The sequence below is a fragment of the Thermobia domestica genome, chromosome 10 (assembly GCF_964235325.1).
Source record: "Thermobia domestica chromosome 10, izTheDome1.hap1.1, whole genome shotgun sequence".
Lineage (NCBI taxonomy): Eukaryota > Metazoa > Arthropoda > Insecta > Zygentoma > Lepismatidae > Thermobia > Thermobia domestica.
The window spans coordinates 1,829,594-1,854,043 of NC_137463.1; the positions used below are offsets into that span (position 1 = coordinate 1,829,594).

At 35.4% G+C, this 24,450-nt stretch overlaps 1 protein-coding gene across 6 annotated transcripts in view; it reads left to right on the plus strand.

The window, feature by feature from the left end:
• The window catches only part of pds5 (cohesin associated factor B pds5), a 143,126-nt gene that overhangs the window by 92,072 nt on the left and 26,604 nt on the right, over window positions 1-24,450 (plus strand). For 3 of the 6 annotated variants that reach the window (XM_081727604.1, XM_081727606.1, XM_081727605.1), the window contains 2 exons: window positions 217-261; window positions 4,844-5,036. In XM_081727604.1, coding sequence (XP_081583730.1) covers window positions 217-261; window positions 4,844-5,036 — 238 coding nt within the window. Of the gene's footprint in view, window positions 1-216; window positions 262-4,843; window positions 5,037-7,098; window positions 7,123-11,748; window positions 12,047-24,450 lie in introns of those variants that run through there. The other 3 variants (XM_081727609.1, XM_081727610.1, XM_081727607.1) reach the window with 3 other exon arrangements.

Sequence of the window (24,450 nt, forward strand, 5' to 3'; positions counted from 1 at the left end):
ACTCGTGTTGTGTTATTGGCAAACGAAACTTATAGGCGGGATCTCACTTTTGCTGGCGCCTATATCATACACATCGTTGTAGATGACTGTTTAATGTAAATCCTCGCAGAACCAAGAACGGTTAGCGAGTTAGAAGGCTGTATGTGTCTGTCGTAGTGGGCAAACAGTGTTAGCGTAGTATAGATAGCCATTTCCTAATTATTGTTCTTCTTGCAGCCAGCGGAAGCGTCAGATACGAAAATTCAATTGCCAGGAATAGAGGTAATTGAATTTGTTAATTGCGTGGTGAATGCATTACCAGCTTCCTAGCATGTTGATAAGTTTTATCGTATAGAATAGTAATTATATCTTAACCTCCGCATGAAACATGTTATTTCACTAAGAATTTGCTTATTATTTGTTTATGTAACTTTTATTTTGGGTTTTGCAGCGTTTAATGTGGTAGACAGCTTTGTGTATTTTGATATATAATTAGTGTGAATATGCTAGTACAAGATAATAGACAACAAAGTAATAACACTTGTTCCGAAAATCGAGCAGGCGTTCTCGCTTTTTTCCGCTGAAATGGGAAGTTTTAATGTCCTTCAATGTATAAAATGGTTGCGATTGTATGTATCTGAAATTTCATTAATAAACTCTTTCAACGTAATTGCTTGTGCTCCCTGCACTCTAAGAATTCTTCGGTTGTTGATGATGCTTTTGTGACTAATCTTTTGTAATGCAGTGTAAGTTCTTTCTATGTATCACTGAACGTCTTTCGCTTTTTACAGCTTTATGGTCCTTTAACTGTGTAATAAAATCCAAATGCATTACACGGTCGCAGACAAGACCACCATCAGCTGATCAGAAAACATTAGGGCTAACGCCAAATAGATATGTGATAACTCCAATAAATGTTTACAGATTTAAAATGGTATTAAACTGCAATAATAGTGTATTTCACCTCTAGTATTATATCAAAAAATAAATATTGTATGACAGAAAAATAACTTCAAAACTGATCAACTTTATCTAAAACAAATTACTAACTACTAAATAACATTCACAGAACACTCTCTTTAAACTCCAGGACTTTATAATATATGTAATATTGTTATTCAGCATCTTCACATACCGTTCCTTGTCAAATTCTCTTAACTTCCTAATATTTCCCGTTAATGTTTCGAAATAAGACTTAATACTTTAGTCAGAAACATTTATAAATTAAGAATTTGGAATTTTGCACTTCCAGCTGGTAGATACTTAATCAGTAAATTAGTGCAAGCATCAAAAATTTCTCAGCAGATAGGTAGAGTATGAGAGGCTTATTATTGTAATAGAAAATCCAGAAAAAGTTTTTTGTGAGTCCGTTCTTATGTAGTATTGATTTAGTGTGAGAAATACTTTTCGTTGCTGTTGGTAGCATTTGCCTCACTTCAAATAAATGAGTGTCTCCAAAAATCTGTTGCCAACGCAAATCGTTCATTATTGTGGTATAGATACAGCACATTGGTATCATGTTTCTGGTATCAATTTAGACCTTTAGGTGGTAATGCGTCGTACGCAACAGATATGTCAGTACAGGACGTACGAAGCAGATGTGTTACGTCAGATATACAGTATAATGGGTTATTCCTTCAGCTGTAATGTTTGTGTTTTTCAGAAATTTCTGACTTCTTTAAAGGCTAAATTTCTCCTGTTTCCGACGTTCATTATAATCATAAAATAAACAGCATAATGACAAGAGCCTCAGTGTGTCAGATTGCAACAAAATGAATGATCTTACTGTTTGTAGTTCAACTTGGAACATCGTAAACTTCGGAGGCTTTCCGTTCTCTTGTCATGGTGCGAAAAGTGGCATATCTGGCGCATGGGGAAGCCCCACCGACTCAAAAACCAGAAATAGCAAAAGTAGTAATAGACCGATTATAAATACCTTAATTTCTTAACATTTGCAACTGATAAAGAAACGGAAGTTTTGGTTTTAAATGCCAGTTGTTCTCATGGTATGGAGAGGAAGACAAGTACCCGAAAACCGGACGTATACTATTAGAATTTTATAGTTTCTTGATGAAGTCTGGGTTTTCTGTCGAGAGAGAACCTAACGTCGTCTATGTGACTTCGTAGTTATTGGAGATTATTATTATAATGAGAAACCTCCACTACACATTTTGCATTGTCATTCACGAAGACGAGACGTTGCGGTTCGATAGCACTTGAAAGAGAAATTAATGCGATTCCTTTTGCGGACATTTCTGTAAAATCCTCGTCGATTTCTGTGGATAGAAATAAACTTTGAGTTATAGACAGCTTCGTACACTTGACGGTGCGTGAAATGGACAGGGTTGATTACAAATGTTCCCAGGAAGCATCTTGCAGGACGAAGTGTTTTTCAGGAAGTATCCTTCACATTGAACTCACTCACTGATATTTCTTAATTTTGTACAGGTACCAACTGTGTTGTCATAAACAAAACTTTTTTTTTATTATTATTATTCGCGACTTTTTCCATATACATATACTGCTGTATTATTGAACCGTCCATGTTCCAGAGAGACATACTCAATGGAAGGAGGGGTGCTCGGTGGCTCAGGGGTAGATCGTTCATCTCTGGTGCATGGGGTCTCTGGCTTGATCCCTGCTCAAGCCAAGTGAACCTTGTGGTGGACAAACACCGTGTGCGTGGGTTTTCTCGGGGTTCTCCCGTTTCCTCCCACTTCTTCATTCCACTATTTCACTCATTTCTCATCATCACCGTCTCCTTTAGCCTAGCCGGCATACTCGTGGGACGTTAACTCAGTTTTTTTTTTTTTTTTTTTTTTGGTTAATGGAAGGAACGAAGTCAATCTACAGGGTTTTACAGGGTGCAGAGTTACGAAAATATTAGTGTCATTACTTTGTTGTCAAACCTGTATGAAGAATTACAGAAGCTTATATTTAACATTGGGTGTATTTAATTGGTGCTGGTAATTTATTTTGAATATTTATAATAATATTTTGTGTTTGCTGTACAATATATGGATAGCAATACGGCTGACTAGACTACCTACCGACATTGAGTTATCTATGCCAAAATACTTTCAATATGCTAAAGTTTGTCCTGGTAAAATCGACTAGTTCGGCGTTGAATAATACGGGAGCTGGTGCATGTAATAAAGTTTGCCATATTCATTTATGTGTTTTTCCTACATGCCATAGTAGACCAAACGAGGCTGGTCTACTTTGGCGTTGAAAATGTTGTCTGGTCTAATCTGCCTTGTTGCTATCCATATCGCTTCAGTTTATCCTTAATTGAAGAGTCCGGAGGAAGACAGCCAGAGAAAGCAAAGCGATAATTCATCTGATTGTGTATGAATTCAGATCTCAATACATTTCATTATTGATGAGAGTGTTCTCTTTATCGACAGTCTGATAAATTTTCGTGAAATGTAATAGATAATATGTTTCAACACCAACATACAATAAATGTTATATATATTTTTCTTTGAATTCCACAATTTTATATTTTTTCTGTATTTTTTATCATTCCGTTAGTTGTAGAAATTTTTATTTTAATCCTATAAAGCTTCTGCATGTATTGCTTTAGACATTTCCTAATTTTAGAATTCTTTTACATATTCAATATATGTATGTAAACAATATATTTTCATTAACGTCGTAAACGACAGAAGAAAACTTTGAGTAGTTTTTTATCTAGTGTTTCTTGCTTTTGGGATTGTTTAAAAAATCTGTTTTGAGCAATTTCTGCCACAATGCTTTGAGGAGATTCAATAATTTAGTTTAACATTGTGCTTAAGATTTTATTTATTTATTTATTTATCCAGAAGTTGTAAACAAAAGAATATGTTTATGCAGTTCATTTACAGAGCAAAAATCTTCATTGGCACTATATAGTAATGAACATTTTATTGTACAATGGTGTCTTAAGTTCTCAAAGCTACAAAGCAAATTTTTCAAACTGATGTTTTTAGATTTTGGTGGTATTGTGATGTATGATCAGTCGGGGAAGCCATTACCACATCAAATTCTTGGAAACTCCACTTCGAAGGGATCGATTTTGATTGTTATTATAATTTCTTTTGAACCTTTGGAGATGAAAGCACGAATGCGAATATCTTTCTCTTACACACATTCAGTATAAAAGAGCTTCATCATGACCGTGGTTAGCGTACGCGTTTTAGCTTGGGGGACCTGAGTTCGATTCCCGTTGGGGCTCATGTAACGGTTATAGAAAGAAAGTTTTCAAATTCAGAGACTTTATTAGAACATTGTGTCGTCGGAGCTTTCATATCTCCACCCGAAAAAATAGTGATTTATACTTCTTTTTATTCTTCTGTTTAGCTTTAATTATTGTTTTATTGCAATCAATGGTATACATTAAACCCTTTCCCAGTTTTGTCTGTTTTGTCTGAGTTTTGCGTCCCGATGAGCACCGAGGCTATAAGAGATATAGACGTACAGCTTAGTATATGAGCTGCCGCAGGGTTTTCCACGCGAAAGGTAGGTTTGCTAACCATGTTGCCATAAGGGAATTCTCTATTCACTTTGTACGTATGAATGTAAGAATTCTAAATTTCCATAGAGCATTCAAATCATAGTAAAATACACAAAGTTAACAACTTGAGTCAAAGAGACGACATAGACTTTTGCGGAAAATGAAAGGGAGAGAAAATAACGTACCTTTAACCCCTACGAGGCTGGGTCTACCCCATGCATCTAATAGTCCTATCTATGCATCGCTTGCATTACAGAAGTCCCTTCTTGGAAGGAAAGGCGTATATAAAAATAACATTACCTCAGATTCATAAGTGCTGTATTATCGTTGTGTTTATGTGATGTTGATTATCTACTGTTCGTTGCATAGGAGTCTGATGCATCAGTGGAGCATTCAGAGTCGGAGGAGCCCCCGTCGAAGCGAGCTCATCGAGACTCTGAGAGCGATACAGAGGGCAGCGCCCAGCAGTCCAGTGTACCTGATCTTTCCATGAGCGACGCAGCCCAAAGCACCAGCGACCACAAAATGAAAGTGGAAACCGAGACTGAAGAAGAAATAACAGGTATGTTCATTTATATTCAATTTCACGTTAGCTTTAAAAATTCCCTTCAAAGTAATGTTTAGCAGTTATGTGTATTCAAAATTTCGTAGTACATATGCAGTGCTCTATTTAGCATGTGGAGCTATGTTGTATTGGGTCACAATACATTCCGCATGTTCCTGGTTGATGTAGCAGTTGCACATAAAGGTAAAAGGAAAATTTTCTGATGGTCAGCTTGTCTCAGTTAATGTGGTTAATCATTCTGGTCGTTAGCGCGATTTTAATTTATTTCTTTTATTTGTTCCATTGATTCTATTGATTCTATTTGCAAAAGCATGGACTTTTGTAAAATTAGGCGGACCCGAAATCCCTGGCAGGACCATCACGACAGGATTTCGTGAAACAAACAGTGAGTTTCTTAGTTGCATGTTTCAGAATGACGTTTATTCATTTCTGGAATGTAACTGGAAGAATCTAGTTCTAAGTTTCCTTTGAAACTTGTATTGATTAATTCGTAGATGAAATTAGGGCTATTAATTTTGAGCCATACGGTAATCACTTATTGGTCAGTGGCAAAACTTCACGAAATGAGTGTTTATATTCCGAAGAATTAGAACTTTAATACTATTTAATTCTCGTTAAATAAGCTGGGTACTATTTTCCTTTACATTTTTTCCCTAGAAATTTTATATATTGTATATATACGTGGTTTAGATGTTGGTTGTGAATCTAGTTATTCATGAATTTAATCTGCATCCTGTTCAAAAGTACATGTCCCCCTTTGATATTCGTTAATATATTAATTTGTTCTGAGTAGATATCCCAAGCACAACAAAATTCAGAAGTATTGCAGGAACCATTAGTAAATTTGAGACTCATTTTTGGTCATTCTAGCCTCGTGGGATAACTCTATAACACAAAACCATCAGACACAGATAGATACTACAGCTTTGGTGAAAGCCTAAACTAGGTATGGCGATTTCGTGAAATGTAGTACTTTAATCTCATGGCAGTCTCCGTTTTAAACAGTTATCCGATGTGCTTGCTTATTCATGAAACCAATACAATTGAGTGATTGAGTCTGATTTCAGTTGCCGTATTTCATGTACATTGAGTTTGTACAGTTATTTCAGCTTCTCTGTTCAGATTCTGTTCTAAAACTTCTGTTTACTGAAAAATTTTGTCTTCTTTTCACTGAGATGTCATCATTTGGTATTGTTCTTAAATGTATGTCCTTCGTCTAAGCTCTTCTGAAGAATTAATCGTCTGAATGCTTCTCATACTAATTTGGGAATTACGTTCAACTAAAATACAAATAAATTGTGACCAAAGCTACCACGTATAATCAGTAATCGGAGTTGCCATCATTTGTTTGTATCTCCACTTTTTTTTTGTGTGTGTGTGTGGGGGGGGGGATCAAAAGATTAATATATTTGAATCAAAAATTTTCTTGTAGCTCTTGTATCTGGAGAACCACGTATAGTGTAGCTAAACCAAAACTATTACTTAACTCAGTATGATGTGCTTATTCCGTAGAAAATACGAAAACTCGATTTGGGAGCCGTTCAAAAATTTTGTGGCCCCTGATCCAAGATCGCAATCTTTTGATCAATTTTTTGTTTTCCTATTTCTTGTTCACTATCAAGTTTAGTAATTATAAGTGGTTGATTTCGACTTAAGAAGAATTAGCAGTTTACCAGTAATTGAATTATGGATTGTAACTTAAACTATTCAAAACAGCAGCCGTGCATGCTTATGAAATACCATCATACCATTTAATATCAATACATTGTAAATATTAATGTAATTATGGAAAGAGAAAGATTATAAGGTACAGAGCCAAAAATATGTCAAATAATACTAAAACGTGTTGATTGCATATGTAAACTATTAATATACCTGCTTATTAATGCAGTAAGGTGCTATAATTTTTAAAAAATCATAAGTTTTACATGACTTTCAAATACTGTTTGTTAAGTACATACTTCAGTGATTAGACATTGTTACTAGGGTTTAGAATAAAAAAAATGTTTGACTCTTTCCTTAGTTACGTTATTTTTTAAAATGGTTTCTTTCTGTTTAGTGTCACATGAGGAGAACGAAGCAGGTAAGAAAGTAAATAGTTGATATTAAATTTTGTTGATTTTTAATATGGTTGACTATTTTTTGTTTATCATATTAAGTACAAAATCTAAATTATATGTTTGGGAATAAAATAGCTTAATGGAGTACTTGCTTCACAAAATTAGTATGAAGTACAAACATTTAATGAAAATCTTAAGACTGAGGAAATACCACTCTAATCTCCTGGATACCGTACCTATGCGTTAACCACGTCTTCTACTCATTCATTTGTATTCTGTAGGTGGGTGTTCAGCGTTATTATTACAAGATCAGTCATAAGTCTTACAATATTTCCACAACCCAAATAGTAGACGCGTATATATACCGTGATTGGCCACAAGTACAAAGTCAAATTGGCCAAAGAGGTAGTGTGGTAAGCGGACACAAAGGACCCACTCCGTCTGTTTTTAGTGGCAGTGACAATGAGTGCTCAAGAGCGTTTGATACGTAAACTGTTACTGTATATATTCGAACCCAGGCATAACGCTGCGGCGAAAGATGATGATGCAGTGAACCACACCATAGCAACTCGGTTTCTGAAATGTTGTGCAGCTTATAAAAATGCCGAAGATCAGCCAAGGTTCGGCCGCCCAGGGTAACAGACTCTGAAGTGAAGAAAAATTCGTGTTTTCCCGAACTCTGAATGTTAAAAAAAGTTGAACAAGAGCAATTCCAAGAACTGGTTGTCAAGCAGGGCCATTTGAGGTATCAAGTAGTGGAACTACGAGTGGGTAATTGACTTCGAGTTCGTTCCTAACCTAATAAAGGAGTCGGTGGCAACTGTTATTCCAAACAGTTAAAGCGGATGTATGCTGTGTACCACGTCAAAAATATCCTGAATTGGTAAGCCGAAAGCTCACCGTGCTTCAACAGACTAAAGCAAACCACACACTGCTCGAAACATGCAACAAAAACTTTAAGAACTTAATGACATCGAACTGGTACCATACGCGGAATATAGTTTTGACTTTTGCCACTTCGGATTACTTAATGTTTCGGTCCATGGCGTATTTCCTGAAACAACGTCTTCACTAACTAACAAAGTGAAACAATCAGTTACTGACTTCTTTGCCTCTAAGGACAGAACGTGAAAGGTGGCTGCAGACAGTCCAGTATGAAGAGTTATACTCTGAATATTACTCTGCTTTCATTAGTAAATACGGGTATGTTGTATACCAGCATTTTTGCAAGACTTATGACGTGTCTTTGTATTATTTTCTAAATTTTCATGATCTCTGACCTGCAATGGGTATGATGTAAAGGAAACTTGACTTTGTGTATTCGTTATATACACATAGATTAATTAATAAACGGTGTTGTAGAAGTTCTTCGTCATTGTTCATTCTATTTGTAAGAAAGATGTGTCATAAATTACCTAGGTTTAGAGGAAACTAGTGGAGCTACTTTGGTCCAAGTTGTGATCCGTGAGCTATATTTCCTTATCCTTCAGGATGTCAATTTTATGATTTTCTTCATTTTCTTTCGAAAACAAATTCTCATTCCTTCATGACAATGTTATTCCTTAGCAACTGTCTCAATTTTGAAATGTTTTGATTATATAATGATGATCAAATTGAATGTAGATTTAAATCTACACGAGAGTTACCATGAGTATTAACAGGTATAATAAATAGATGATTTGTTTGAGTAAAGATACTACAAGTTTCGTCAGAGTTCGATTTCTGGTGGGAGTTAATGTAGTTCGGATCCCACGTTAAGCTGTAGATCTATATCTCGTATATACTTGGTGCTGAACGGAACGCTAAATTCCATTTCAACTAACACGAAAAATCCACTAGATTGTTTTCACGAATGGACCAGCATTATTCTGAAGCAAACATCCCATCGTAAACAAATTGGGAGCTATTATTGATAATTTTTGAAGATTTTTTTTTTTTTGTCTGTAATTGAAATTTCTCATAAAATAGTCTTAGAATAGGAGAGAAAAATATGGGGAATATTTAGATAATTTTCCGTTAATAGCCTTTTTTTTTTGTTTGTTTGTTTGTTTGTTTAAAAGAAAACTTCATTTATTTGCTTTTTATTTATTTATTGTTCTGTTTGATACTTCCTTAAATAATTGAGGAAAAACGACATTGTAATTGCTCAATTGATAACGAAAACTGATACTACGTTTTTTAGGTTTCTTACGTTTGGTTTGTATATATAGATCTGTATGCAATATATAATTTCGCAACCCTCATTTGATTCCGGCACATCTGCTAGTAACCATAACATTTGTCTCTAAACTAACTTACGTTTACTCACGTTTGTTTTCTGTGTTGGTCAGCTTGTGTGGTATTGTCACTGGGATGACATATTTGATATCAAAATCAAAGCAAAAGTTTTCATTGGAGAAGGGAGATTGCTTTGATTAGAAAGGCATGTTTGATAAATTCGTGAAAGAAGCGTACGATCAAGAATTCTTTAATTTTCAAAATTAAGTATTGTGTAATTGTGACAGTTTTTGGAATTTGGGGAATAAATTGAATTAATTTTCGATTTTTTCTTCTATAAATTCAGTGGATGCTGGCCACTGCTATTTTAATCTATAAAGATCCAAAATTTAAAATAAAATAAATAAATAAAAAAAAGTACAACATCCGTCCAGCAACCGGAAGATGAATTTTCGAGTCCCCTCCCTCCAGTCCAGCTGTCAGATCCTTATATATTCCATTATTGTTGTGTAGCTACTGATATTTAGTGTCAAAGATAATCTTTAATATGAAAATTAAATTTGAGATATCATACATCTACATCATCATCACAAAATTTGGTTTTTGCTTTGAAGTTCCACCCTAAAAGAGGAGAGAGGCTACTGTTATCACATATTTTGTTTGAATGTAAAGGCATGAAATTTGGTATATGGTAGATAATTGGAATATGTTATTCAGTTTTATAAATTTAAAATACAGGATAAGGAGAGAGGAAAAAGGAAAGAAAACATCGTTCGCGATGATATGCAGGACATTGCTAGTATATGTTAATTCAAATAATACATGACTTACTGTACAAGCTTCACTTAGGTATCATGATACAGTAAAAATCAACAATTTTCGTAAATATTACCTATTAATGTGTCGGATAAGGAATATATACAGATATTAAACATTAACAAGAAAGGATTTACAGGGTGTTAATGAACTATACCTACAAACTGTAAAAGGTGTTTCGTCACATCAAAATAAGAGAAAAGATTGATATGGACGTGTAAGAAAAAGTGGATATAGTTTTAGAGATAGGGCTGTCCAAAATCGTAGAAAATCTAAATTTTAACATGCACTATTTCGAATTTGAAAAACAGTGGAGTGGTGATCCTTATCAGCGTAAAACAAGTCCTACATACATAATGAAAAATGCATATTTCATCAATGTGCAATGATTATGCATGGGATTCCTTACAGAGTATAATTCCCAGACATGCTCTCAACAGAGATTTCAGATTTGCTTTGATTTCAAGGTGGGTCCAAAGTAGGCAAAAGATAAGACTTTGTAACAGTGGACACGGAATGCTTGGCCTTCGGAGTAACGCATGCTTCGGTGAGTTTTGTCACGGTACATTTCATGTTTTCTTTTACCTATAAGCATGAAACAAAACCTTGCAGCATGTGTTACTCCGAACACGATAGGCCATGATGCTGGCGGTCCGACTTCCTGCCGAATCATACTGTGTACACTGTTGTCAAGACTTAACATTTGCCTACTGTGGATCCATCTTAAAGTCAGACCGTATAGGAAAATTCTGTTATACCCTGTAGGGAACCCCTACACACTCATTGCACATTGATAAAATATGCATTTTGGGATTTCATATGTATGACTTGTTTTACTCTAATATGGTCCACCACTCCACACTTTCTCGAATTCCAAATAGTGCGTGTTGAAATTTGGCTTTTCCACTATGTTGAACAGACTTAGCTCTGAAACTATATATATTTCTCCACAGGTCCATCTAAACTTTCTCTCTCTATTTCGATATGAGAAATCACCTCTTGTAATTAATCGGTGTAGTTTTTTAACAGCTTGTATGTTTCTCGTCGAAAAGTCAAGTGAAATAGTAGCATCCTTCTGTTTTTTACGAACTAGGATAAATGCGGGTAAATAATGAAAAATTAGTGTAAGGGTCTTTCGAGTGGTTTTTATTTTCATATCCATTACTCATGATTCTGGGTTTAATATCGATGGGAATAAAAGTTGTACATATTAGGAAAGGTAATAAGTGAAAATAAACGGGAAAAACGGCAATTCAACCATATACGACGGGAGAGATAAGTTCACAAGAGCAAAGTAATAAAATAGATTATTAGATCGTAACTTTTATATCAAACATTGCTGTAATTATCTCGAATTAAAATCGAATGCTCATTGAACATAAAGTTTCATGGAAAAACTGTTGCTAAATTTTCTATTTATTGCTTGCATTGTTCTGTAATGAATATTTTATAATATATCCCATAACACCTGCAGATAAACATGATCGAATTGTCTTAATCTATTTTAATGTGTGACTTAATGATAAATTAGAACTTGGATATCGTGGATACAGTTTAATTGTGAGAGCTATTAGTCGTTGAAGATTTATTGAGTATTTTTACTCATGTATCCACAGGTATGTGAAAGGAGGGCTTAGGAAAGGTGGAAGAAAGTCACGTTCCATTGGGTGTGATAAGTGGGACCCCTTCAGACTGACCTGGATATTCAAGTGTTGTTTCTCTTCCTTTTTTAACGTTTTTTCATGAAGACTTGAGGAGGACGATTTCTTTTGTAGTGATTCTTGCAGTTATCATCACAAGTTGTGTTACAAGTATCTAGTGATTTTTTTTTTCGACGTTCAGTTAACGTGGTTAATGCTCTTTTAAGTGGTGTATATTACTGTAAAGAAATAAAAGAGTCTCCTCAACGTAAAATGGTGTATCTTTCTCCCTAGTTAGATTTGTTGGCCACTACCCTCTCCCTTCTACTATGTAACATGTATATTTGCCAACGGACGCCGTATAATACAAATCAAATCAAATCAATCAATAAATAGCAAAACTCACTTCTGTATTGTGATGAATTTAAGTTTAGGTTATTTCGATTCCGTTTGGAAATTTTTTTCTAGTTGTATTTGGTTCATTACATGATCATCTCGAGATATTTCTAGAAGATCTGAAGGAAACAGGATCATCCGAGAATCAGTTTAAGTTATAGAATCACCTGTTATTGTTTAATTATAATAGATTTCCGTTCAAAAACACTGAAATTTCAATTATAAGTGTCATTGTTGATGTTACGCAGTATTTCTTTATGAATGATCGTAAAAAATAAAAATAGAACAAACCATAATACTTTCTTGCTTTTATTTTCGTCTCCAGTTTTACGTAGAATAATTTCTATACTAAGTTTTCTGTTTACATGCTTTTCTAGTCCTCGATCTTCTCACCGTCAAAAGCAATAAACCAAAATAGATGGCGTTAAGATGGATTCAGAATATGTGGTTGAGAATGCATATATGTAAATATTTCAATATTAATAGTTTATATTTACTGGAAAGCAAAGAAGTAACTGAAAAAGTAAGATATTTAATGTTTTGTGTTGAACAAATCGTGAGAAGTTATAGTGGTGTTTCTTTTGATGAGTAACATTCACAAATCGTTGATAAGAGGAACGTGAACATTTTTTTTTTTCAATCATACGTAAAGGGTCTAAACATAAATAGTGACGCTTATAGTTGAAATTTCAGTTTTTATGAACAGAAAACTATAAGTGAACAAATGATACTATAATTTAAATTGTTTTCGGGTGATCCTGTTTTCTTCAGATCTTCAAGGAATATCTCAAAGATTATTATATATACATAAGGATGCAAATGCAACTAGGAGAAATGTTATTGATTTCGAGTGGATCGAAATGATACAAGCTTCAGTTTCGTCAGAATACAGAGGTGTGTATTTCCTATTGGAACTGCACGAATTTGAATACCGTTGAAAGAATAGAATCTATCACTTGCGTAGCAGCAGATTAAAATGATTTACGATAGTATTCTTCTTTGATTTATTTATTTTGTTTTTATCGTCAACTGGGCTGCGTGAATAAAGTTAAAATATAATCGATGTAGTGTATGTAATGCACAAGTTTTCACATCGTCACACTGGAATTACCGAAAACTCTTCTGTAAAATTAATATTTATAGGGAATAAGATGACCCCTTATCAGTTTTGTTTTCTCTCATTACATAAATACAAGCTGGGCAAAGCAGATTACGAATATTGCTGTTCTTACAGAAATATTACAATGAATACTAACTTGCACGAAAGATGGTTCCTTTGGCTAGATTTGTTATGCAACTAGAATTACAGATGAGTTATAATATTTTCAGTTCTTCTGCACGCTATGGATTTAATAAACTAATCTTTAAAGCTAATTTATTAACTAGTTTCAAAGGAAACTAACCCATTTTATTAGTTTTTAAGTATTGTAAATTTAGTTATAATCTCCCTTTGTTTAAAGAATAGTGTTACTAATTAGAGGTTTATTGAACTCTAAATTTGTTTTTTAAATGAATGCTTTTAGTGTTCTTAATATAAGATTTCCTTAATACCTGTATATTCCATGCTTTTGTGTAATGAAACCCAGAAATAGATCCACGAAATTTAGATTTCAGGGACTGAGATCAAGCTGACCATCTTCGTAGCGTGCTCTTATTAAGTTATGGTTTCTATGTATGTAATATATTTACTGCAAATGTTTGCAACAATAAATGTTAGAGAAAACGATACACACAAAATCACCGTGAGGACGTCTTGATTGGTTGAAATGAACCTGAATATAAAGAGAATTTATTTAATTTTGAAATAACTGCAGTGATTTTTTGAAAGAAGAAATCAGTTTCATTAAAACAAAAAAGATTTATTCTTGAATTCAGCTTTGTAGCAAGAGATGAATATAGGATTGCCTGAAAACTAGGATGCAAGGAAGATGATGATAGTCCCTATCTAAGATATAAAATAAACCTACAGAAATTGCTTTTCACAACAATACTGCTATATTTCTAAACACAGAATGAGTTGTAGTTACGTGTTTGTCATCAGGCATGTAGAGAAAGAAGTATAAAGATAATTTAAGAGGACTTTCGAAACAGCTTTATTACATTTTACATGTACTTTATACAAATCTGAAAGTTTCAATAATATATTTTGTTAAATTGAGATGAATACATAGCATATGATATATTACACCTTACATACATTGAGTAGGATATATTTCTGTAAATAGTTCGATTATACCAGAAATAGCCTCTTTGACATTATAAATAAACATTAAAGACAAATATAAAAAAAAGGGTGCTGCAGTTGAATGTTTCTTGGTTATTGCCTTCAATCTTTTAATCCTTTGTATTCGTTGAAGCGCTTGCTGTACTTTTTATTAGGTTTCTGCGAATTAAATGTCATCCCGACATGCGTCACTTCCAAAGTAAAGGAAGGAAAAGACCTACAATACGAGGGGGTGCTGATAAGTTCTTAGCTTTACTAAGAAAAATAAGACAAAATTAAATTTTTTGATGGATTTATTCAACATACTCTCCCTTCAATTCGATGCATTTTTTGCTTTGAGCCTGCAATTTATTTAGGCCCTCTAAATAAAACTCTTTTGGTTGGGTGTCAAACCATGAGTTTACTGATGTAATTGCTTCAAGAATGGTGGCGAATTTTTGCCCCTTCAAGTGTTTCGTTAAATTTGGGAATAGGTGGTAGTCTGATGGGACCAGGTCAGGTGAATATGGTGGGTGGTGCAAGGTTTCAAACCCTAAGCTAGCCAATTTTTGGATCACAACATTGCTCTTGTGAGGAGATGCGTTGTCTTGAAGGTAGACAACTTTTCGGGACAACTTTCCACGGCGTTTTTGCTTCAGCTCTGAGTGAAGCCTTTCCAGTAATGATGCATAGTAAGCTCCGGTTATGGTGTTATCTTGTTCTAAATAATCAACAAAGATTACCCCATTCTTATCCCAAAAAACACTGGCAAGAACCTTTGGACTTGATTTTTGCACACGAAAGTTTTTTGGCCTCGGTGAACCACTGTGACGCCACTCTTTTGATTGTTCCTTTGTCTCTGGATCATATAAATAGATCCAAGTTTCATCGCCCGTGACCAAACGTTCCACAAAATTAGTCCCTTCCTGCTCAAAACGGCTCAAAACCTCTTTGGAAGCAAGCACTCTTGCACGCTTTTGATCGGCTTGCAAACATTTCGGCACCCATTTGGCAGAAAGTTTGTTCATGTGCAAATGATCGCGAATAATGACACCAACGCGTTCACGGGATATACCTAGGTCCTCTGCTATACTTTTAGCAGAAATTCGTCTGTCTGTGAGAATCATTTCATGAACCTGTTCAATGATTTCTGGCACAATCACTATGGATGGTCTCCCAGGGCGGGGGTCATCTTCAGTGCCAAAATGGCCTGTCTTAAATTTCACAACCCAATTCTTCACTGTGGCATAACAAGGTGCATGGACCCCCAATGTGTGTTGCATCTCACCATGGATCGTCTTTGCAGATTTCCCCTGGAGGAAGAGGAAATTCATCACCGCTCGACTCTCAACATCGTTGAACTTGTTGGGCTGCCCTACCATCTCAAGCACTCACCTAAAAAAAAATAACTTTCCTTAGTACCAATGTTTTAATATTTCGTCACAAACATATAGACACATGTAGCTTTCAAATAAAAACAAACATTATAAATATCGGAAGGAGGAAGGGGGCAAAGCTAAGGACTTCCCAGCACGCCCTCGTACCTGGTTATTCAAAATAGTCACCGTCTGCGACCACTCAGCCAATGATTGTGTTCCATGGCAAAAGAAGTCTGGAATCTGCGACGGAAAGAAGGCCTCCACTGCTGAACCATCAGATGTCGGAAGGCGTAGTAGTCAATGTGAGATATATCGGGGAAATACGGTGGGTAAGAAGGGTTTCATACTGCGACTCATGAAGAGCCAGCACGGTCTTGTGCTCGACGTGCAACATGAGAAGACTGTGTCTGTTGACCATTGTTGGATACTTGCGGACAAATTTGGGGCGCATTTCGTAGAAATCATCACTGGAACAAGTTGAATTGATAGTTTCATCTTGCCTGAGAAAGACATAGTGGATCGTGTTGGGTTAAAAATATAAACTAAACTTCAGTGTCTATATTTGTAATCTAATAGTGTGATCCGCGTGTTATCTTACCAAAGTAAGCTACTCTTTTAGCTGCCAACAAAATCATCAAACTCTTTAATATTTCAAAATCATCAAACTCTTTATTATGTCACAACTATATTTATTGTCTAACACTAGACCCTAACTCCTGGGGTCTATCCCATTAAAATTTACTATCTATAGTTTAAAAGACACTGTTAATTAACAGATACACCATTGTCTTTATAATCTTAAAATTCAGTAATTAAAATTTCAGTCTAATAACAAATAAATAAAGAAAGGCAAACTACGTCCTTCTTTTTCACAGTGGCCGTTCATTCCTCCTTTCGAACTTTTCATCCGATTATTCCTACAACAAATCACTCTCACATTATCACTAACAAGACCCTTTGTGAGTGGAGAGGTGGTATAAGAAACCGTCTTGGATGTAGATTACGATCCAACCATTGTCCAGACTGTTTACGATTGCCATAGCAGATTCATTTTTCATCAAAAGTGATAATCCGATGCAGGAAACTTTCTGGTTACTCCTTACATTCAACGAATTGCTCACCTCCAGACGGCGATTATCGTTGGCTAGTGTCCAACTCATGTTGCAACTATGACTCCAACTTTTTCGCCTTACGAATTGCACGGTGCCGCCGAACGATGTGATCGCACGAACCTTTTTCCAAGGGCCTGCCACGGTGTTCCTAAGAAGCTGATACGAATATGATGTTGGTACCCATCTGCCATTGGAACGAAATTTAACAAACTAGCAGCGAATGGTGTGTGCATTCGGATTCATGACTCGTATACACTGTTAATGTTTTTTTTGAGTCTTGCTGTGGAGAAGGAATCCAGTTTGAATTCGTAAAGAAAAATAATTTGCAGTTGTGTTCTCTGTGGTGCACTTTCATACGATCTGGGACTCTGTTTTCTGGACGTGTGATCAGCCATCTCTGTTATGTTGCTTAGGCGTTTCCTACCAGGTGTCAGAGTGGGCATTTTATTCACACCAGCCTAATACTATCATCCGGCAAGTAGCTTATATACAGGTCGTTTCACATTGATAAGGATAAACTGAGAAATGGCTCTTTACATATTATTTTAAGCTAAGCATCATAGAGGCGGCAAAACCAAAGTAAAGAGATATACAGAGCATTTCATATGTCTGGTCCTGACCATTTAGCTGGGAAACTGTAAACATTGGGGATGTCGTGAGTGGAAATCAGCGATATGGTTGTGTCTGAATATAGGAGTATTACGCCATCAAAACATACAATTTTTATTTTGCATTTTTTGAGCTAGTCATTTGGTACATATTTTAGGATTACAGTCTACAGTAGAAGTGTTGGTGAAATAAACCTGACAAAATCTGTTATAGGTAATAAGTTTATGCACCCCTGTTACTTGTAACAAACCCAGTGCTAACCTTAAAATATGCATCAAATGATTTTTATCTTGTGTGAAAATTTTGAAGTTATTCGTAAATAGTACAGATGCTGGACTGTGGATGTGCACCCATAACATTTCCTGAGTCATATCGCTGATATCTATAGTACAGTCATACATAACGTTAACCACATAATTAAATATCCCGGTTCATTTTTAAAATACTTGTGTATTTCAACTTAAAGAACTAAACTAATGATGCGTGATTACCAGAGAGAGGCAAAATATAAAATTTCACATTTTGAAGCATGTTTCGCAGGGCAATGTGAACAAGGATCTTTGTTTCATGTCATAGAATCGAAATAGCATGTTTTTAATTTTCATATTATTTTGAGACATTTTATATTTAGTAAAAATCTTCATATGTTGTGTGTTTTGTATGCCTAAATTGAATTTCCAACTTCCTTGAACCTAGTGACCTTGCATCAGCTTCAAGATTAAGCGCACTTTTCCCTCCCTATGTAGAAATGGTGTTTTTTTCTCCTCCTTTCTTTCTTATGAGAACTAATTGGTGGTAAGAATTTGGCTGAAGGCACAGTTTTCAGCAAACATTGTTTGTAACTAATCAAAATCCAGGACAGTTTCCTAACCTTTAAATGATGTTCATCATAGGCTGATGAATGTCCGGATTGATTCATCATGTCCTTCTCCGTCAGAACGAAAACATCAGTGCGGATCGATCGTTACAGTGCTGAACACCGTGAATGCACTGCAACATCGCCTGCAAGCATCCAGAAATTGTCAAAAGACATGGTATCATGTTGCATGACAGTGCAGTATGAAACCCTTCCTCATCCACGGTATTCTCCTGACGTCCCTCCTACCACTTTCTCTTCTGGCATTTAGAGCATTTCTTGGAAAGGAAGGTTTTCCCTGATAATCAGCAATGAAACATGTTCTTCACATCATAGACACCAGACTTCTTTCGCCACGGAATCGAATCATTGGCTGAGCGAAGGCAAAAATGTGTGGACGCAGAACGCAGACGAGGACCACACACTTCTTCCATTGTAGTTTTTAATTAACCAGGTATTGTGTTCATTTCTTTCGCTTTTTGAAATTACTTTCCCAAAGGTTTTATTATTGAAATCATCTTGTTCACCTCAACCTTAGGTTGGTGGGCAACATTGAAATTTTAAAACTTTTCTTCCGCTTGGGAGATCTATTTTATACTTTGATAAGGCCTCTTCGTAACTGCATCGAGATATTCTATCCTTGGTCTTCCTTTCGCCTTTCCCTCTATCTAATCGGAGTGCCAAATAAGATGACCAATCATTCTGTTTCTTCTTTTTTCTATTATCTTCATGATCTGTTGTCCTTCATTAGCTTCCTATAGTACTTCTTCATTCCTTTGCCTTTCGGTCCATGATATGCACAGCATTCTGTGCCAACACCACATTTTGAATGCTTCCTATTTGGATATTTCAGCTTTCCTCAATGTCCACGTCTTTGATCTTTAAAGCCCCACGCTCCATACCAATGTCTTAATAAATCGTTTACGAACGTTCAGCGACACATTTCTTGATGGTAGTAGTCCTATTTCCCCTATTGAATGTTTGTTCAGCTTGCGCTATTCTGGAACTTACGTCTTTTTCACTTCTTCCGTACGAGGATATTAGACTTCCTAAATAGGAGAACGTCTTAACGTCTTCGATTTTCTCTCTATCTAGCCATACGTTTGCCTCTTCTTGTCCTGCTCTTGTGCACTTTATCACTTTAATTTTCTTCGTATTTATCTTCATTTTGCATGTTTTTTCCAGTTAATCATTTAAGTTTGAAAGTTCTTCCTGCAAATCCTTTTCGTTCTCCGCTATCAATGCTATGTCATCAACAGAATGGCGTAATATGTTTTAAAAAGATCAATGAATGACATACAAACGTAAGGTGATTTATACACATATACTTCATCTTTTAAAATTATATCATTAAAGTTTCAAATTTTGAACCTTCAGTTTTCATATTTTCTTATTTTTCTTTATACTTTGCCCTCTCTCTCTCTAATGATTACAGATATTCACTTGGACTAATCTTGGTATACGCCTGTTACTTAGTAATTGCCGGAGTTTTCAGTGGGAACTACCGTCTTCCTGAATGGCTTCTCTTAAAATATCTACAGCAGAGACGACATATCACATGGCGTCCATCGCTGTAGTATATTATCAGTAACAAAAGTTGCACTATTAAAAATTTGAACTTTCATAGACCCACTTTGAATTACTCAAAACTTCCCTACAGATGTACTATATGATTGATTACTTTGAGACTAGAAACAGTATTGATCTTTTACTTGTGAATAATATGATACATTCAATAGATTTTCTACTGTTTTTAACTTGTCATAAGTATCCACAAACTAATACACCATTCTTTCATTTTTTGAACGGTATAATTTATTGGCCCAATAATTTTACAATAATTTATTGTCATCTTTTACTAGTTATTTTACACAAAACAGTAATTGGAATTCCTACACAGTAGTTTGTCTATACTGCTGCCTGTGATTCTATAAAATAATAAAAAATTAAAGTAAATTCTTGACTAGTAAATGAATGTTCAAGAAATAGCTAAACAAATTAACCATCTATACGTCTTAAACTAAGTTAAATTTTTAATAAATTGTTCCAGATGACATTTGATGGAACACTAAGATTAGTCCAAGTGAATATTTGTGTATTTTCTTTCTGCTGATTCGAAGACCTCAAATTGTCCATATTTGGTGATTGGAAGAGAGGAAAATGTAAGCGTGCATACAGAACAAATTAGTTATCATAAAATGGGAAAGGAAATAGGTGATTCCATCAGAAATCAAGCGACGTTGATTCCATGACCATTTTTTAAAACCATAATATTTTTCGTGTACGATATACTCGTATGTATGTGTAGTGGTAGACATCAATGTGACGTTAGATATATGATTTCTCTCTATATCCACGGTGCTTATGTTTCCGATAAGACCGCACCAAATTGCAGAAAAATCAGTATTAACGCGAAAAGTAATATCTTAAATGAAAAGCGGTACAGGTATGAAATAAACACCATTGTACAGGTGGTAAAGTAGTTTTTGTTGCAATGTTATAACCGTAAATTTACCCCAGTCCAAGTCAAAGAATTCTAGTTCAACTGAGCCAAGAAAGAATGAAAAGGAATTGACCTAAGAACTTCACATGTGGATGTAATATTATTCTCCATAAATGTATGAAATGTGGAGAATGAGTCATTGTGATTTTATGAGGCGTCAAATAGACCGCGCGTATGGAATTCAGCAATGTAATGATGTAGATGAATATCTGATGCGGGAAGTGTGAAAATCTGAAACTTAATGTGAAATCAAGATGAGTTAACAGAACACTTGTGGTAAAAAGTTCGGTTATACAAACTGTAAACAACATAAGTTACTTTACCATCTCATCTCACATAACTGTAAATAACATAAGTTACTTTAAATGCAAAATTCCGTTATTGCTTGGCATGCAAAATTTTATGATCAACATATAATCAGTACGCCAAAAGTGAGGTATTAAATTGCGAATTTAGAATGTAGATATCATTCAATTAAATTAAAACTGAAAGTCCAATCCAAGCTAATGTTGGAAGCTACATAGGCAGTCGATAAATTTTGCTAATTTCTGTCAATATATTTAAGCAACCGTGCCTTCTTTATAAAAACAGGCATTCAGGCATACAATTTGGTTTCGTTTCATATGTTTAGGCTTAACATTCGTATGTAATACCGAGGTTATCAGGAAGAAGACTTTCGCTTAAAGTGACATCCGAACCACTACTTGGTTTACACTTCAAAAAAGGGTTATGATTCGAGAATTGAACGTGGGACTCCTTGATTAAAAGGTGAAAAGGAGATAAAACTAATGTAGACAGTATGATACGTGGAAATGTCGCCATGAAGTTCATACGATTTGGTTTTTTGAAAAACCAGCTTGGTTTAAACCATTCAACCCTTCCAGAATTGTATTAAGCATGACAAGAATAACAAAATCTGATGCTGGAAATAAAACCTTGTGAAAAACACACACACGAGTAGTTTAGTAGTGATAACTTAAGGACGTCTAGTAATGATGTAGAATATGATACTTATGTTTAAAGGAGGCCATCTAAGCTTCGCTTCGTTATGTAACTGTGATAATGGCTGGTATACGATCTTCTTGTTTATTTTTTAAGAACAAGATCTATTTATATGTCCTCCGAACTACGCCGGGGTTCAGCACGATGTACAATGCTGAGTCATATGTCTTGTAATAGTCACACAATCCATACAGCAGGCGCGTGTATACACCATAATCGACCGTAAGTACAAGGTCAAACTGACGAAAGAAATAGTGTGGCAAGCGGACTGTTTAAGAAGGAGGACACTGCATCAGTATCTTGGGGCCGCGGTGACTCAGTGGTAGAGCGTTCACCTCTTGTGCTTGGGGTCCCGGGTTCGATCCCAGCCTCCGCCAAGTGAACTTTGTGATGGACAAACACCGTGTGCGTGGGTTTTCTCGGGGTTCTCCCGTTTTCTCCCACTTTCTTCATTCCACCATTTCATTCATTACTCATTATCACCGTCTCCTTTAGCCTAACCGGCATAACCGTGGGACGTAAAACTCAAAAATTTCATTTCATTTTTTTCCATCAGTATCTTCTCAGTTTTTAGTGGTAGTGACGATGAGTGCTCAACAACGTTTAATACCTGAAACGTTACTCTATGACTTCGAACTTGGACATGACACTGCAGTAACAACCCAAAACATTTGTAATGTGAAAGAAGAAGGTGCAGTGACCACAGAACGAGGAAGAATTAAAGCAAAAAAGTAGAAAAGTAGTAGTTTTGAAGCATTTAGTTGGGCCTTTTATTGGATATCCGGGACTCCTAACGCTCTACCACTGAGCCACATGTCACTAGTCTTGATAACTGCAACACGCTAAACATAAAACAATATTTAACTTTCGATTTCCTTTGGGAGCTTGTTCGGATCCTACGTTAAGCTGTAGATATACGTTTCATATGGCCTTCCTACTGAAAAGGGCCGTTTATTTTCGTTAAGTGGGGGATAACCTTCTATAATTAAAACTCAGAAATCTACTGAACCATATAATAAATCCCATTAGTCCTTTCGTTACATATTTCACACAGTGGTACGATGAAATTAGGAAGTTCCTTTTGACTCATCCATGACGATTTAAGGTCAATTCACGAGTAAAATGGTGATGTGTCTTCACATTTCCTGCTAAGGCTAAGACTAAAGCAATGTTGGTTGATCTGGGTTTTCAACAGCGAGACTACATGAGACGTCGACCTACAGCTTAACACGCGTACCATATAGCCACGAGGGAGCTTTCCTACGAGGATGTTGTCTTCGATAGAAAGTTAACGAAAGCATTGTAACTCATTCGTTTATGAATAAAAAATAGTTTATCTGTTGTTGCATTTTATTTATCCACTGTAATATTTTTTTCCTCTTTATTACTTTGCTGGAAACATCAGTGGACAGATATTCTTAATTTCAGAATAACATCTTGACTTCTTTTATTTTACATTTTCTTGTTGCTTCTTGGTATGCATCAAACAAAACTTAAACCTTTGATTTTAAATTGTACTTAATAGCTGAAAAGAGCTGTAAGCAGCAAGAAGTGCAGGAATATCGGATATCATGTGGATCAGAAGAGGAATTCCGAGTTCCACTAACATAAATGCCATCCAATCGATGTATTTAAGGACTTAAATCAAGTTGGAGAAATCGGGACTATTGAAATGGTATTTGTGCTGTAACCAACGAAGTTCAGAGTAGCATTGAACAGAGAACTTGTTTTCTTTGTGAATTTCTTATATCTCCTTGTAGAGGTCTGGAACGTTTCATGAGGCTTTTTCTCGTAATGAGGATCAAAAGGTTAGGAACGCACCGTTAAATAATGTAGAACAAGTCAACAAGACCATCCATGGCTTTGGATTGAATAATGTAACAAAAGAAACACTGACCAAAGCTTCAACACACACTGTATTATAAACGATAATGTATCGTGGTTTCGGATATCTAGCATATCCTTCCTCAGACACTGTCCTAGGATAGTGCCTGAGGAAGGATATGCTAGATATCCGAAACCACGATACATTATAGTTTATAATACAGTGTGTGTTGAAGCTTTGGTCAGTGTTTCTTTTGTTAGAACAAGTCAGATGTGGTGAGGATGAGTGAAGCAAGGGTCATGAGTTTTGTTTAGGAATGAAAGTTGAGATGATTAAAGGAACTCGGAATAATTTTATTTATGTATTTGTTTCACGATTAAATTGTTAGAGAGTGAAATTTCCGCGGTTGGATGTTGTTGATGAGAGGATGTTGCGATAGTTGTTAAGAGAAGATATGGTGAAACAAATATGCATTCCCCAAGGGCGTGTTTGATACTAGGAGCTCCTGATCTGGATATATTGCATATTAGGCGATACAGGAATGTGTACGTCAGTTTCAGGACGTATATTTTATCATCATCTATAATTTATGTGATATTCTGTACTTTTTATTATAATTGTGTTTTATTACATTTACTGTTTATTAGGATTAGGATTAGAAATTTGATTTGTGAGCTTTGGGCATCCCATTATGTATAAGGGATTATGTCCTTCGGCGATCACACTGCCCGGGAAATTGGAAGGAAGTGGTCTGGGACCATGCGCCATCCCACTGAAATTGTAATCGTTTCTA